Source organism: Astyanax mexicanus, chromosome 8 (assembly GCF_023375975.1).
Source record: "Astyanax mexicanus isolate ESR-SI-001 chromosome 8, AstMex3_surface, whole genome shotgun sequence".
Taxonomy (NCBI): Eukaryota; Metazoa; Chordata; class Actinopteri; order Characiformes; family Acestrorhamphidae; genus Astyanax; species Astyanax mexicanus.
The window spans coordinates 30,651,115-30,665,717 of record NC_064415.1 but is presented as its reverse complement, the minus strand read 5'-3'; the positions used below and the strand labels follow the sequence as shown (position 1 = coordinate 30,665,717).

At 36.5% G+C, this 14,603-nt stretch overlaps 1 protein-coding gene across 11 annotated transcripts in view; it reads right to left on the bottom strand.

Moving 5' to 3' along the window:
* Positions 1-9,456: 9,456 nt before the first annotated feature.
* LOC111194343 (uncharacterized) overlaps positions 9,457-14,603 on the bottom strand; it is a 29,703-nt gene continuing 24,556 nt past the window's right edge. For all 11 annotated transcript variants that reach the window (XM_049482849.1, XM_049482852.1, XM_049482848.1 and 8 more), the window contains one exon: positions 9,457-10,543. In XM_049482849.1, coding sequence (XP_049338806.1) covers positions 10,533-10,543 — 11 coding nt within the window. In that variant the 3' untranslated portion in view covers positions 9,457-10,532. The remainder of the gene's footprint in view (positions 10,544-14,603) is intronic.

Below are 14,603 nucleotides of genomic sequence, written 5' to 3'. Positions count from 1 at the left end.
GCTCTTATTTATAGCCTCTCGTAGACGCCCACACCGCAGCCGACCAATCAGCGCGCGTTTTCTGCCCTGGAAATTACGGAATTCTACCAAGCAACCGGGGTGCGTTCCCGTCGAGTGATCTTATTGGCCAGCCGGAGACCCCTACTCCAGCCAATAGCGGAAGTGTAATTCTGTGTTGCTACCTACAACGGACCATTTTTTTCTCCAGTGCAAAAAGTAATGCTGACTAAAACCCCCATTTATATACACTTTTTAAGTTATAAAGAGAGAAAATTAAAGCATATTTTACAAATACAAATTAGGTTTAAGATTATACATATTCACAGTTTATAACACACAACATTATAACAGTACAATGTACAGTATGAACAGAATAAGAAAAAAAAAAGATCAGACCATCATGAGGTATTTGCACAAATCAGATGTTTTTCCATCCCATTCAGTGGATTTTGAAATAATACATGAAATGCCTTTGAAAACAGAACATGCATTCTAATTTTATTATTTTTTTATTTTATATAAAATAATATTTTATTTTTTTATTAATTTTATTAAACTGCATTATTTGCACATCAACAGCACCAAGCAATTCATTATTCCACCAGTCATGAGATTGCAGTATATATTTTATCACAATAGCAATGTAGTTCATCAAATGGTTTCAGTTTTAAAGTACATTGGCACCTATCTATCTATCTATCTATCTATCTATCTATCTATCTATCTATCTATCTATCTATCTGTCTGTCTGTCTGTCTGTCTGTCTGTCTGTCTGTCTGTCTGTCTGTCTGTCTGTCTATTTATGATTTACGTTTACATTTTATTTATCTTAATACCAAGCTATCAGAGTCAAGTTGCTTGTGTTCCAATTAAACTTTTACACTTAAAAAAAAAAAAAAAATGGTACACATCCAAACATAAAAATGTTAGGTGCCCAGTACTGTGTCTTTTTTTTTAGCCTACATCCTGCAAGGTGTGGTCCAAGTGTGCCAGATAAAAACATGCTTTTTTTGTCCATAAAGTTTTTTTTTACCACACAGTTCTTCAAACAGCTATCCAGTGGTCTGAACCTCAGAAAGAGGAAGTTTCAATTGTGTCTATAAAATCACAGCTAGAAATAAACCTACAGTGGATTTTTTTTAGTGCAAAACTTTCTCATTACACCCTGCTCTCTAAAGCTGTTTCTCTCCATGGCACATGATTCTCTGTGCTTTCCACTTCTGACACACACAAACACACACACACACACACACACACACACACACACACACACACACACACACACACACACACACACATGCACACACACACACACACACACACACACACATTCACACACTTACAGCCAGGGAGTAATAGAAACCAGCAGGTCACATGGGATGAACAAAATCCTGGAAGAAAAACATGTACAGTCACATGTTTTTTCCTACATGGAGCATCTCCTCTCTCCATACCAGAGGGAAAGAAGACATGCAAGAGATACAAACACAGTTTTAAAGTGCATCAAGATTAAAGTAGATTTAATATGGGGTCAAATGTAATTTTTTTCATTTATCAAGGTTGCATTTGTTTAATTACCCTAATGGTTTTTGTCTTTTTATAGTTTGTAAATAGGTCAAAATTAAAGTTAGCAAGGCACCATTTCAACAGATATCAGCCATACCTGAAGTTACATAGAAAATGAATGAGTAAAGGCACTAGAAACTAACTTATTTTATAGTCTTTGGATGACTTAAAGCCATAAAACAGGCAGACAGAAGTAACAAGAAGAAATAGCACCACCAGACAAGTTGAGGGAGGATTTTTTGGGACTATAACTCCTGCATGCTAAAATTCCTGCATGCATTTGTCCACTATTTTAATTATTTCAATTTTAAGGACAGAATTCAGAACCAAAACCTTTTCAAAACTATGATAAAAATGTGTTTTGGGCATCAGACAATTATATTCATAACTGTTCAGTGAGAGAGTTTTTAGAGTTGTTTAGAGGTGTAGAGTATTTTACAGAGCTCAACAGGCTTTACTTGTATTGAACATAACTCCCATTTATCCAAGAGTTACTAATATAGTACACATTTTAGCTGCAAAAAAAAAAAACCAAGATCAACCCTTGAATAAAACAAATTTTGACTCTCAGCCTTCTGTTTTGAGTGTGCCTCTAAACATAAGCCATGTAGTCTTAACACTTCACTCTACCTGTTAAAGCCTAACAAGAATCAGGACATCCTACCCCTAGGCGTGCAGACGCAAAACAGAGTGGTGTGGCAAAGTAGTAGAACCAGTGAAATGGGATTGGGCTCATTCATACTTGTGACTGGTGTTTCCATGTCTAATTTTTGACACCTGTTTTTAGTCCTAGTGTTTCACCCTTAAATAAAAATTTAGTGTGATTTTTATTTATTTATATTACTGGGTACATAGGGATGGACTAATGAGGTTAGGCCATATGCAATTTAGATTAGGAGAGGCTGTTAAAAACTGTGAAACAAGTAGTTGGTCTCTCAAAAATAGGTTAAACCCTTTGTTCACAAAGGTAATCATCTAGGTAATAAATTCATATTGTGGCTTGATGTGTGTTTCACATCACGTCTAATTCTGTGTGATTATAGACTGGTTGCAAATAAAATATCTGATTATTGACCAATTTATGTTAAATATGAGATTTTCCATTATCTGATTACCCAAGTTCATATAAAACATCTTAAACAAGTTACTGATCAACTCTGATATTCTGCAGTAATCTAACCATTCAGTGGATGTAAACACACTCACTGTTTTTAGTCGTGTGCAAGCACTAGTGTACAGGAGAGTCTTTGATCTGTGTTGTGAAAACCATTTGCCTGGTAGGGTTTCACTGCATCTGTGTTCAAAGTACTCAAGAGGAATAACAACTCTTGAACTGCTGAGCTGTTGGAAGTACAACGCTACACATTCCTTGAACTGTTTTTCAAGAGTGGAGATGTGAGCCAGGGTTTAGAGTTGATAGAGCACCACAGCTGTGAGTGAATATCAGTGTCCTGAGTCACTGTATCACTGTCACTGTGCCAATCACACAAACATTGGCACAGTGCAGTCTGGGCTGGCAGAGTGCTCATACATGCTGACCCTGGACATGCTCTTAACTATTCTCAGTAAGTTCGACTGATCTGTCTGTGGTGAGAGTTTGTTGTCAGGCAAAGCTCTCTCCAGCATCAGTTCCAAACACAAGACCCATGCAGGATCTTATTGTGGCTTTATTGGACGTGAGTAGAAAGCAGAGCTGTCTGCCAGAGGCTTATTCAAGAAACCAGAATGAGCTCTGGCAAGAACAGATAAACTTGTGTGGTTTTTGAATATTTGGCTTTCATACAGATTCACTGCTAAGTTGTACCAAACATGGATACATGAGACTTGCCTTGTGCAGACCACATGAAGGCTGAGCATTTTTGAGGGAGTTCTTTCCCCAACTGTTGTCTTTTCAATTACCAATTACTAAAATATCTTAATTACACATTGCAACCAGTGTTGAGACATTGGTGTGTATTACCACAGAGTCAATGTGAGTCAGTACATCTTAATAAACTTCTGGTAATGTAATGTACAGTGTCTTCAGATTTAAGTGATACACACACACAAAAGTAGCACATAAAATACATATATAAATACAGCTTTTCTGTGAAAGCCTCTGTGGTTTGTTAGAGAACATTAGTGAACAAACAGCATCAGGAAGACCAAGGAACTCACCAGACAGGTCAGAGATAAAGTTGTGAAGAAGTTTAGGTTACAAAAAACATTTCTCAAGTTTTGTGCATCCCAAGGAGCACTGTACAATCCATCACCCAAAAATAGAAAAAGTATTCCACAACTGCAAACCAAGATATGGCTGTCCACCCAAACTGACAGATCAAGCAGGAAAGGCAAGAGGCCCATGGTCACTCTGGAGGAGCTGCAGAAATGCACAGCTCAGGTGGGATAATCTGTCCACAGGACCACTATAAATCGTGCACTCCACCACTCTGGCCTCTATGGAAGAGTGGCAAGAAGAAAATCATTGTTTAAAAAAAAACATGACAAGTTCCGTATGCTACATGCACAAGCCATGTGGACACAGCAAATATATGGAAGAAGGTGCTATTGTCAGAAGAGATCAAAGTTGAACTTTTTGTCCTAAATGCGAAGCTCTGTACCTTATTTAAAAATGAGTAAATAATTAAATACTTATTATTTCAATGGAACAAGCAAAGCTAAACATGACAGGAAAATATCTTTGAATGTATATGTGTCATTTTGGGGAAATCATAAAAGTTCACTACCAGTTTGAAAGGGCTGCAGCTTTGTTTTCATGGACTGTATAGACTAAAAATATATTTTGTAATATTTACTTTAACAATACTTAAGCAAATTTTATTTAAAAAAATACAGGCTCATTAATGCATGGTGTAATGCAGGTCATGTTATGCGGGCGATTCAAACCTCTTACTGCAGAAGGCTTGCCTGTGTTCATCTTATCCTCTAAAGATGAGATCTTGTGCGGATATCCCCTGCCTGGCACAGTCCCAGTAATGTGAGCAGCTCACACCACCAAGCTCAGCTCGTGCCATGCATGTGCAAAGCTGGCTATCATTGCCATTTAGCTGACTCTACAGCTCTGGACCACTTCAGTTTCTGAATCAGTTTCTTTGATTTTGCTATTTATAGGTCTATGTTTGAGTAAAATGAACATTGTTGTTTTATTCTATAAACTACGGACATTTCTCCCAAATTCCAAATATAAATATTGTAATTTAAAGCACTTATTTGCAGAAAATGACAAATGGCTAAAATAACAAAAAAGATGCAGAGCTTTCAGACCTCAAATTATGCAAAGAAAACAAGTTCATATTCATAAAGTTTTAAGAGTTTAGAAATCAATATTTGGTAGAATAACCCTGGTTTTTGTTCACAGTTTTCATGCATCTTGGCATGTTCTCCTCCACCAGTCTTACACACTGCTTTGGGTAACTTTATGCCAGTCCTGGTGCAAAAATTCAAGCTTAGTTCAGCTTGGTTAAAAGGCCATCTCTGGGAGCCAGCATTTCCTGATTATCTGATTGGCTTAAATGTGATGATTCTCTCACAGTTTAATTCAGAAATAACAAGAATATCCGGTGGCTAGGGCAGCAAAATACACAACACAACGTATTGATGTGCAGTTGTCATGTTCAGGGGCGGATCTAGCCATTTTGGCCCTAGGCAAAATATAAACAAGGGGCCCTCATTCTTGAAACACACACATAAACCAAATAACTAGAGATGGAACGATCGATCGGCAGTGTATCGGTATCGGCCGATTTTCAGCCAAAATACGGCGATCGGCAGATATTCTTCAGATTTTAGCCGATCTGATTCAGGAGTTTAGTGTTCAGTTAATCAGAGCTGTGTGTGGATGGCCGGTGAAACTGCTCACTTACAGGAAGCTGCAGTTTATTCAAGGATTCAAGGATTCAAGGATTCAAGGAGATTTTATTGTCATTCGCATCTTATGTGGTACATGAGGTGGAACGAAATTGTGATCTCACGATCCAGTTTACACCCAAGAGCTGTTATTAAATAGATATATAGATAAAAGTACAATAAAGGAATACAATAAAAATAGAATATACAAAATAGTTAAAGATAAATACCCCAAAATGAAATAAATAGAAAGAGTAGACAGGTTGCAGCAACAAGTCCAGAGTGCAAATGTGCTATAGCAGCATGAAATGAATTTGAGCAGTAGAAAATAAAGTGTCTCAGTGCGGGTAAAGTGACCGTGTTTGTACAGTAATTGTCCTTGTGTGTCAGTGCAGTGTGTTGTTAAGTGGAGTTTAAGAGTCTTACAGCTTCCGGAATGAAGCTGTTTCTCAGTCTGGTTGTTTTGCACTTGATGCTCCGCAGCCTCCGTCCTGAGGGAAGCGGGACAAAAAGTGCATGTGCTGGGTGGGTGGGATCCTTCCTGATGCAGGTGGCCCTCTTCCTGCATCTGGAGGTGTAGATGTCCATGGTGCTGGGGAAGCTGACTCCAACAATCCTCTGTGCAGCCTTCACCACCCTCTGCAGAGCTTTCCTGTCTGCAGCAGAGCAGCTTCCATGCCACACGTTGATGCTGGAGCACACGACGCTCTCCACCACACATCTGTAGAAGGAGGTGAGGACTGCGCTCCCGAGTCCAGCTCGTCTCAGCCTCCTGAGGAAGTAGAGCCGCTGATGTGCCTTCCTGACCAGAGTGGAGGTGTTGTTGCTCCAGGTGAGGTTGCTGCTCAGGTGCACCCCTAAGTACCTGTAGCTGTCGACCACTTCCACCGCAGATCCTCCAATGTGCAGGGGGAGGTGGGCATGCTGGCCTCTTCTGAAGTCCATTTATCATCCAACCACTAGCTGGAGCTGTAGCAGCAGGAGCCCCGCTGTCTTTACACCAGTCACAGAGCTACAGCCCAGCCACGGGCTACTGGGCTCAGCAGTCTGGAGTGTTTTTTTGTTGTTTGTTTTACAGTTTCTTAAGGTTTTAACCCACTAAACGGATAATACAGCTCTCTACAGTTAATCTTTCAGCCCAAGCAGCTAACAGCAGCAGTTTAGAGCAGCCGTCACGGAGTCACTGCTCGGATTACATTATAAACAGGTCAGTTAGCGCGCTGCTAACCTCATGATGTTTATAACTACGGAGTTTAGTGGACACACCACGGCTGCAAGGTTAGACTGTTGAAGGCTACTGAAGACTATTAAAGGCTATTGGAGGATATTAAAAGGGTTATTGGGGGCAGAAATCAGTAATCACAGCGCTGTCACAGTGATGTTTATTAACGTCATTAAAACAGATTTTGTCAGGTATTGTCTGATAAATATTTACACACAACTTATATCTCTTCTAAAAAGCGTTTATTTTGGTCAGTAACACCCTTGTGTATATTTACTATCAGTGTAAATTACCAGTGTTTGCTTTGGCGCGGATGTAATTAGAGGAAACACGTTGTGTTGCACATTGCTATGTCATCATATTATGGACTAGTTCAATGCAAGCAACGGAGGGGGGTGTGCTTAGACAATTAGTATTTAGTATTTGTTCGGTATTCTACTGATATTTATGTTGTTTTTTAATAGAAATATATTGTTTCTTTACTTTACATAAGTAACACATTTACATTGTTTTTGGTGTATTTACTGTAGCTGGGATGGTCAGATTTGGGGGCCCCAATGGAGGACAGATTTGGTCGAGGCCCTATGCAAGTTTGCCTAATTAAAGAACCGCCTCTGTTCATGTAATATCACATAAGGCCAATTTAAATCTAACAAATCATGCCCTTTTGTTGTTTAGTACATAAATCCCCACTGTTTGTATGCTTTTTTTTGTCTGTTATATGTTTATTGCGGAGCTCGGGAGGGGCAGTGGATAAAAAAAAAAAATTAAATCAAGTGAACGATATAGCAGTTCATGCTCACGTTTTCTTTAATTCGAGTGAACGATTTATGTTTATATGTGGCCAGTGTAATTATTTTATTTTATTTGGAAGATATTATGAAACTAATAGGTTAAAATATGTTTTTAAATACAATTTCTGTATTTTTAATATTGCATTACATATTGCATAACAAAATATCATAATGTCAATGTTATCCAAGCGCTAAAAGCAACCAAATGCACAAAATGATGCTGGTTTCATTGCCACATCTTAAAAAAGGCCTGTCAGAATAGTTTTTCCTGTCTTAACTCTGGTCCTGGATCCTCCTGACCTCCACATTTTAGTGCTTATCCTGCTCCCAATACACCTGTTTCAACTAATAAGCTCATTAATAAGGCCCTTCAGAGTTGCAGGAGGTGTGTTAAAGCAGGGAATCTTAAAAAATGTGCTGGGCTAGGTGTTGTTAAATTATTATTATTATTTTAAACACCATTTTGCACAAATTGATGATTCTTGCTTCTTGGCTCCCCCTACAGTAAAAAGGTGTCATTTGTGCTTTGAGCCATTTCTAGGACGTGCATTCTACATGCATTTACAAGCAAGAGAGGCAAAACAGCTTTAGAATAAGTATTTAGTAATTTAGTAAAATAGTAATTTTACAGGAGTTTTACACAACAATGACTTGCAGACATTGTCCTACAAGCTTTGTCAGTGTTGTGCAGACTGCTGTTTCTGAAGTTTCGAGCTCAGAGTAGCAACAATAGTGGCACTAATCTCTCTGTTATGGATCAGTAAAGCATCAACATGATATTGAAGCTGCACTTTTACAAATGTGGTAGCCTATACTCTTTACTATACTCTAAGTACTCTATACTTCACTTTAAAGTCTTTGGACTGTCTTGTAGTTTTATTACCATCTTTTTTACGATAAGGGGCACTTAAAATCCTTTAATTTGACTAAAAATCATCAGTGCGCCTTATTATCTGCGGCACCTTATGTATGAATTTTACCAGTCAGGTTGTAAAGTACAGCGTTAAATAGGAGTTCCTCCAGCGCTAAGCGCTAGCTCTTTCAATGCTCAACGCAAGGTGAGTATATTGACCTGTAGTCTGCGAGTTTACCATGTTAAAACAAGCTGTATGGGACGAACCGCTAGCTAATATCGCCCTGGCTTACTGGAGCACTCAGGGTTCCTCAGTGTAGTTCTGTCGGGTGGAATTAGCCGCTAACGGCGGCTAGCTTTTGTGGAAATCTGCAAATCTAAGATTACTGTAAATAAACGGAAGCACTTTACTTACTCAAATAAACAGTTTTTAGGAGAGAAATCGGTGTAGATTAACATCTAAGTTAGCGCTAATTTTACTTTAAAAGAAAGTGTTTTTTTTTTTTTTTTTTATATAAAAGAATACAGTTTTGTTTACTTACCTTAGTCTTACAGGTCTCATCACCCAGTGACCTGACCTGCTGAATTAGAGGGAAAACATGGCAATACCCCTGTTCCTGAGTAGTGTCGTATAATGTGTTTTATAATTTGGTGCTTTTATAATTTGGTGGTGTAGGAAAATAGACCAAAAAATAGACGTTCATTGATAGTGCGCCAAATAATCTGGTACGCTTTATAGTGTGAAAGATAGAGGTTTTAGGATGTGTTCAAAATTGCAATTAATTCTATGGAACAATGTTTTTAAGGGGGAGAGCACAGATCAATTAAAACATTTAACTCATTAATAACCTTGATCTAATTCAGGGTAACCAAAAATGGTTATTATTTCAGGCCTAAAACATATTCACAAAACTATTAATTGAAGGTAAAGGCCAGTTCTGTTATATTTGTTTAAATTGTGACTTCTATTATATAACACTGTTAGCAAAAAATGGTTGCTTAACAATTTCAAATATTTTAACCATTCAGAAGAAAAATCCTGTATTCATATGTGCATACATAAGCATGCTTTCCCCAATACATTTACAGTAGAAGTGCCAAAAAATGTCAAATGTAAATGTCAATAGATTCTGAACAAACTATATCTCTAGATCAACAGTAAAAAAGTAATTCAGTTATTTCTCACATTTCCTTTACTAAACAGAAAATGAGTAAACATATTGTGAAATGCCTAAAAACGGCTCACAATTCCACAATAAAACCTGATGTGAGCTTTGAATACATGAGGCATATGTGGCATCAGAGTTATGGTTTCATCAGCTTAAGTGTTCCAAAGTATTTACAGATATGTTACATATTCTCTGACAAATGGGTTATATTAAAAACCAAACAAAGAAAATAATAAGCAGTCCTGAAATTAAGTGTATTAATGATATCAATATACTATTTAGACACCTGATAAATCAGACAATAAATGACATAATAACAAATGAACAGAAAACAATCATAAAAAAATAGAAAAACATTTTCCACTGTTCTAAAAAAAAACTTTAATGTCTGTCAAATTATCATTAAGCAGTTCTTCTGTGATGGACCTGCAACATTAATACAATATATTACTGTAAAAGTCTGAAAAATGAAATAAAATAATGTTAAAACCTGAATTTGCATCAGTAGCTTTAGCTTTAAGGAGACTGCTTTAATCTAGAAGTTTAAAAGTCTATGATATCCATCTTCAGCAGGCCCCTAATTTGATGCAGTTTGAAGAAAAACACCTCAAACATCCATAAAAAAAATGTGGTTGGACACAATGTATAAAACAATGCAATCATATTTCAACAGAAATGTAGACAGTAACATTTGCAATGTAAATGAGTGTTACTGTTGTGTTAAAATCCTGACTTTTTGATAAGTAGAACTAGATTGTGTGCATTTTTGAAAGACAAAAATATAAAGAAGAAATGAGCAAATAAATGCATTCGCTTTAGGATGATGATGAAGACTGTAAAAGAATGAATGTCTTTTTTCTGGAAATATTGGATAAAAACAAAGCTCCTTCATTCAGCTTTATTTTGTACAGAGTTCATATTAACCCAAGCTCCAATTCACTGCATACAAATTAAACATACTAAACCCAAAATATACTGTTCCAATTCATCCCATCCCAAACAAACAAAAGCAAGGCTGGTGGTCTTCATCTTCCATTATCTGCTTCTTTCGCTTCTTGTCTCTCACTTCCTCATCCTGCTTATTATGCAGCAGCTGCAACAAGAGGTTAAGAAAGGTAATTTCAGTACTTTGAACTACTTTGTACTTTGTCAACAAAAACATACATGTGCTTAATATTAAGCATTGATATTTTGTAGCAATGCTAAAGAGTGTAAAAAAAAACATTTACATTTTAAAAAATCCACAAATGTGAAAAATTGACCCATTACAACATTTGTTTTTGCGAAAGGCCAAAGGTACTTTGGTACAACATTGTTGTATTATTTAAAAAAATGTGTAATATAAGTAATGCAATGTACTTTCGGCACCAAAGGCAGAGATTGTTTAGGTAATGTGCCACTGTCTGCACTAGAGGTCACTGTGGAACTTTTAAATGGTCAGTAATTGCCAGTCAGACGAACAAAAACATCCTCTTTCCAGCACACAGTTCTTATGGAAGCACAACAGAGTGTGTTCGTGCCTCCGGTCCACAAAAACATCATTAGAGTCTTAAATAACGCTATATTATGACATTTTATTAACGATAGTGGTGGGAAATACTATTTTACTGCATCACTGTATTCAAACATTACAATTTGTTACTTAAGTATGACTCGTGCTTCACAAAATGATTTATTAAAATTACATTTACTTAGTTAAAATCCCACAGAAGAAAAACATATTTTTCCACTTCATATTTTAATTTAAAAAATATATTTTATTGTAACTTAGACTACATTCACATTACAAGCCACATTGCTCAAATCTGATTTTTGCACAGATCAGGTTAACCTCCCTGAAATCAACTTTTGCAACTTGGGATGTCTGATTCTGATTTGACTGTTCACATTCATGTCGCATGTCCGTGGATCGGATATATATATATATATATACGATTTAGGGCCTCATATGAAAGTGACTTAAATCTGATATGAAAAAATCAGATTTGGCTTGTTCACACAGCCATGAAAAATCAGATATGAGCCACATTGAGGACAAAATCATAGATTTGAATCACTTCAGCCTGGTAATGTGAATGAATTTGCATCACTCTAAAATTAAACTGGCCACATCTTCACAAACTTTTCAGCCCATTAGTTGCTGCACTGAAGATTTAGATTTAAATGGAGCATATGATCAGCTTATACTAAACAATAAACTAAACAATATGTACAAACACTTTAGGACATTTTGTAAAAAATGCAACACAACATAAAAATGTCTTATTTGCTAATGATTTGGATTCTAATTTACAAACAAATAGCTCAGCCCCAGAGAACTTTGTGGTGTTTCCGTAATAGACTGATGTATGACTTTCTATTTACGTAACAGAGTTTATGTGGCATTTCCTGATGCACTGGCAGATTTTGTTATGCGACAACAGTTTCCGAAGAGCTCCTGAGACCGGTGCAGCTATTATCTATCAGTGTAGCATGGCAAATTCTTATAAAATTCAGTCTGAGGGCTCAAAGGTCATGCACAATTAACATTTGTATGGCCTCGCCCTCCTTGAACTGAAATGTCCCCAGATTCCCTGAATATTGTTACTGTATTATGTTTAGTAGATGGTAAAGTTACAATTGGAATTGGAAAAGGGGTAATTTAGGGCTTGTAAGGAGATAAAAACTAAATAATAATGATTTTAAACAGGTGAAATCAACAAGTGAATAAAGTCATCATGTGGTAGAAAAGTAGGTCCAACAAAAAGCTGACTTTTTAGGAGCAAAGCTGGATAGGGGATCTCCAGTTTGTAGCAAAAAGGCTCAGACAGACTGTTATCTGCTGCAGGTCCTCTGTTGGCATAGAACCGTGTCAGTGCACTAATGTGATTCAGTATTCATGCACAAAAAGTATATTATGATCTTAGAGCAACATATGCTGCCTGTAAGATTTTTCAGATTCATCCATGCATTTTTCAAAAAGACAAACCCACAAAACTGCTCGCTGCACACACATTCAAAGACATGGCTGCAATAAAAGAGAGTCTGGGTACTGAACTGGCCTGTCTGAAGTCCTGCTCAATCCCCAACTCAGAATACGACAACTTAACTGTTCTTGGAATGTATTGTAGGCCTGATATGCATGAATGTATGAATAAATATGAATTAAATTGTGCAGACAAAACATTAAATATTGTGTGGTTCATACAATCTGCACTGTAATAAGTAACAATAGTCATATTTGCATTTTCCATACAGTCCCAATATTTTAGTGTGCATATACAGCTCTGAAAAATTAAGAGACCACTTCTGTTTCTGAATAAGTTTCTCTGACTTTGCTATCTATAGGTTTATGTTTGAGTAAAATGAACATTGTTGTTTATTCTATAAACTACAGACAACATTTCTCCCAAATTCCAAATAAACTTGTTGTAAAATTGTCATTTAGATCATTTATTTACAGAAAATGAGAAATGGCTGAAAAAACAAAATTGATGCAGAGCTTTCAGACCTTAGATAATGCAAAGAAAACAAGTTCATATTTCTAAAGATTTAAGAAGTCAGAAATCAATATTTGGTAGAATAACCCTGTTTTTAAATCACATCTTTTTAATGCATCTTGGCATGTTCTCCTCCACCAGTCTTACACACTGCTTTTGGATAACTTTATGCCACTCCTGGTGCAAAAACTTGAGCAGACTCTTGATTATATTCCAGAGGTTTTAAATTTGGTAAAATCAAAGAAACGCACCATTTTTAAGTGGTCTCTTATTTTTATCCAGAGCTCTATATGCACCTGCAGATTTCTTTAGGGCTATTTTTATATCATGCTTCCTCTGTAAATACTAGGTATGTAGGTGGGCAGCCATACAGTTGGGTCAGATTTATGCCACCTAGTTACTGTTAAATCAGTGTTTTTTTTTTTTTTTTTGACACACACCCTAACTTGTAAAGTCAGGGCTTAACCAAATTCACATACAATATAACCAACATGGCTTTAAGACAGCATAAGAAGGCTGGTAAGCTAAACTTAAAGCTAAAACTAAATCTGGAGAGCTAAAGCTAAATCTTAAAGCTAAAGGTAAACCTAGAGAGCTAAAGCCGGGAGAACTGAAGGTAAATGTGAAAAGCTAAATCTGAAGGCAAAAGCTAAATCTAGAGAGCTCTGTGTGTGAGCTGCAGTTAGGTAAGCAAAATTGTCTTTGCCAGATTTAGGGGGATATCAATTAAACACATTTATAGGACATTTGGACCACAGCCAGATTGTTTCAGAAAGTTCTGACAAGTAGAATAAAGCAATTTTGGGCAGTGTTTTAGTGTTTGGGCAGTGTTTATACAGTCGTATTTTTTCTTTACAATTTAAAATTTGATAAATGCTAAATAACTTTGCATAATTCACAAGTTTACTATTATACAAAAGAAATCACAACACAAATATGTGTTCTTGGGTGCTTTAAGAACTTTTCCCATGTCTAATTTTTATTATGTTTTGATTGTTATGTAGATGTTAATGTCTCAGAAATCATGTTTTATGCATCTTGGTGTACTTACACCTACAATTTGCGTTTTAGGTAATTTTTTACATAATACTTCCACTGTAAATATGAGATATGTAGATGGGCGTTACAAAAAGTGGGTCAGGATTATATCCACATACCTGTGGCTGTTACATGTTGCTATTAAATCACAAAACAATATTTCCTAAATGACTTTGAGGCAGAATGAAAGGCCGGGCACGCTAAAACTAAACCTGGAGAGCTAAAGCCAAAAGTGGAAAGCTAAATACGAAAGTAAAGCTAAGCTGGGAGAACTAAAGCTAAAATCTTTGGGGAGTGTTTTCTCATTTATCCTTTGTGCTTTCTGTTTAAACTTTGTTAAATGCTGAATAACTTTGCCTAATACACAAGTTTACTATTATATAAACTTTTTCAATGTCTGATGTCTTTTGTTTATGTTATGATTGTTATGTAAATGTTACCATCTCAGAAATCTTAATTTTGTTCCTGATAAACGCTCTGTTAGCGTGTGGATGAGCAGAGAAAAACAAAGGCGTGATCATGGAGAGTGGTGTGATTATGTACTGAACTGCAGCCAACTAACCGCTGCTCAGAACAACACTGTGCAGCCACTCAACACTCCAACAATAGTTAAATAGGAACACACGCAGATGCACA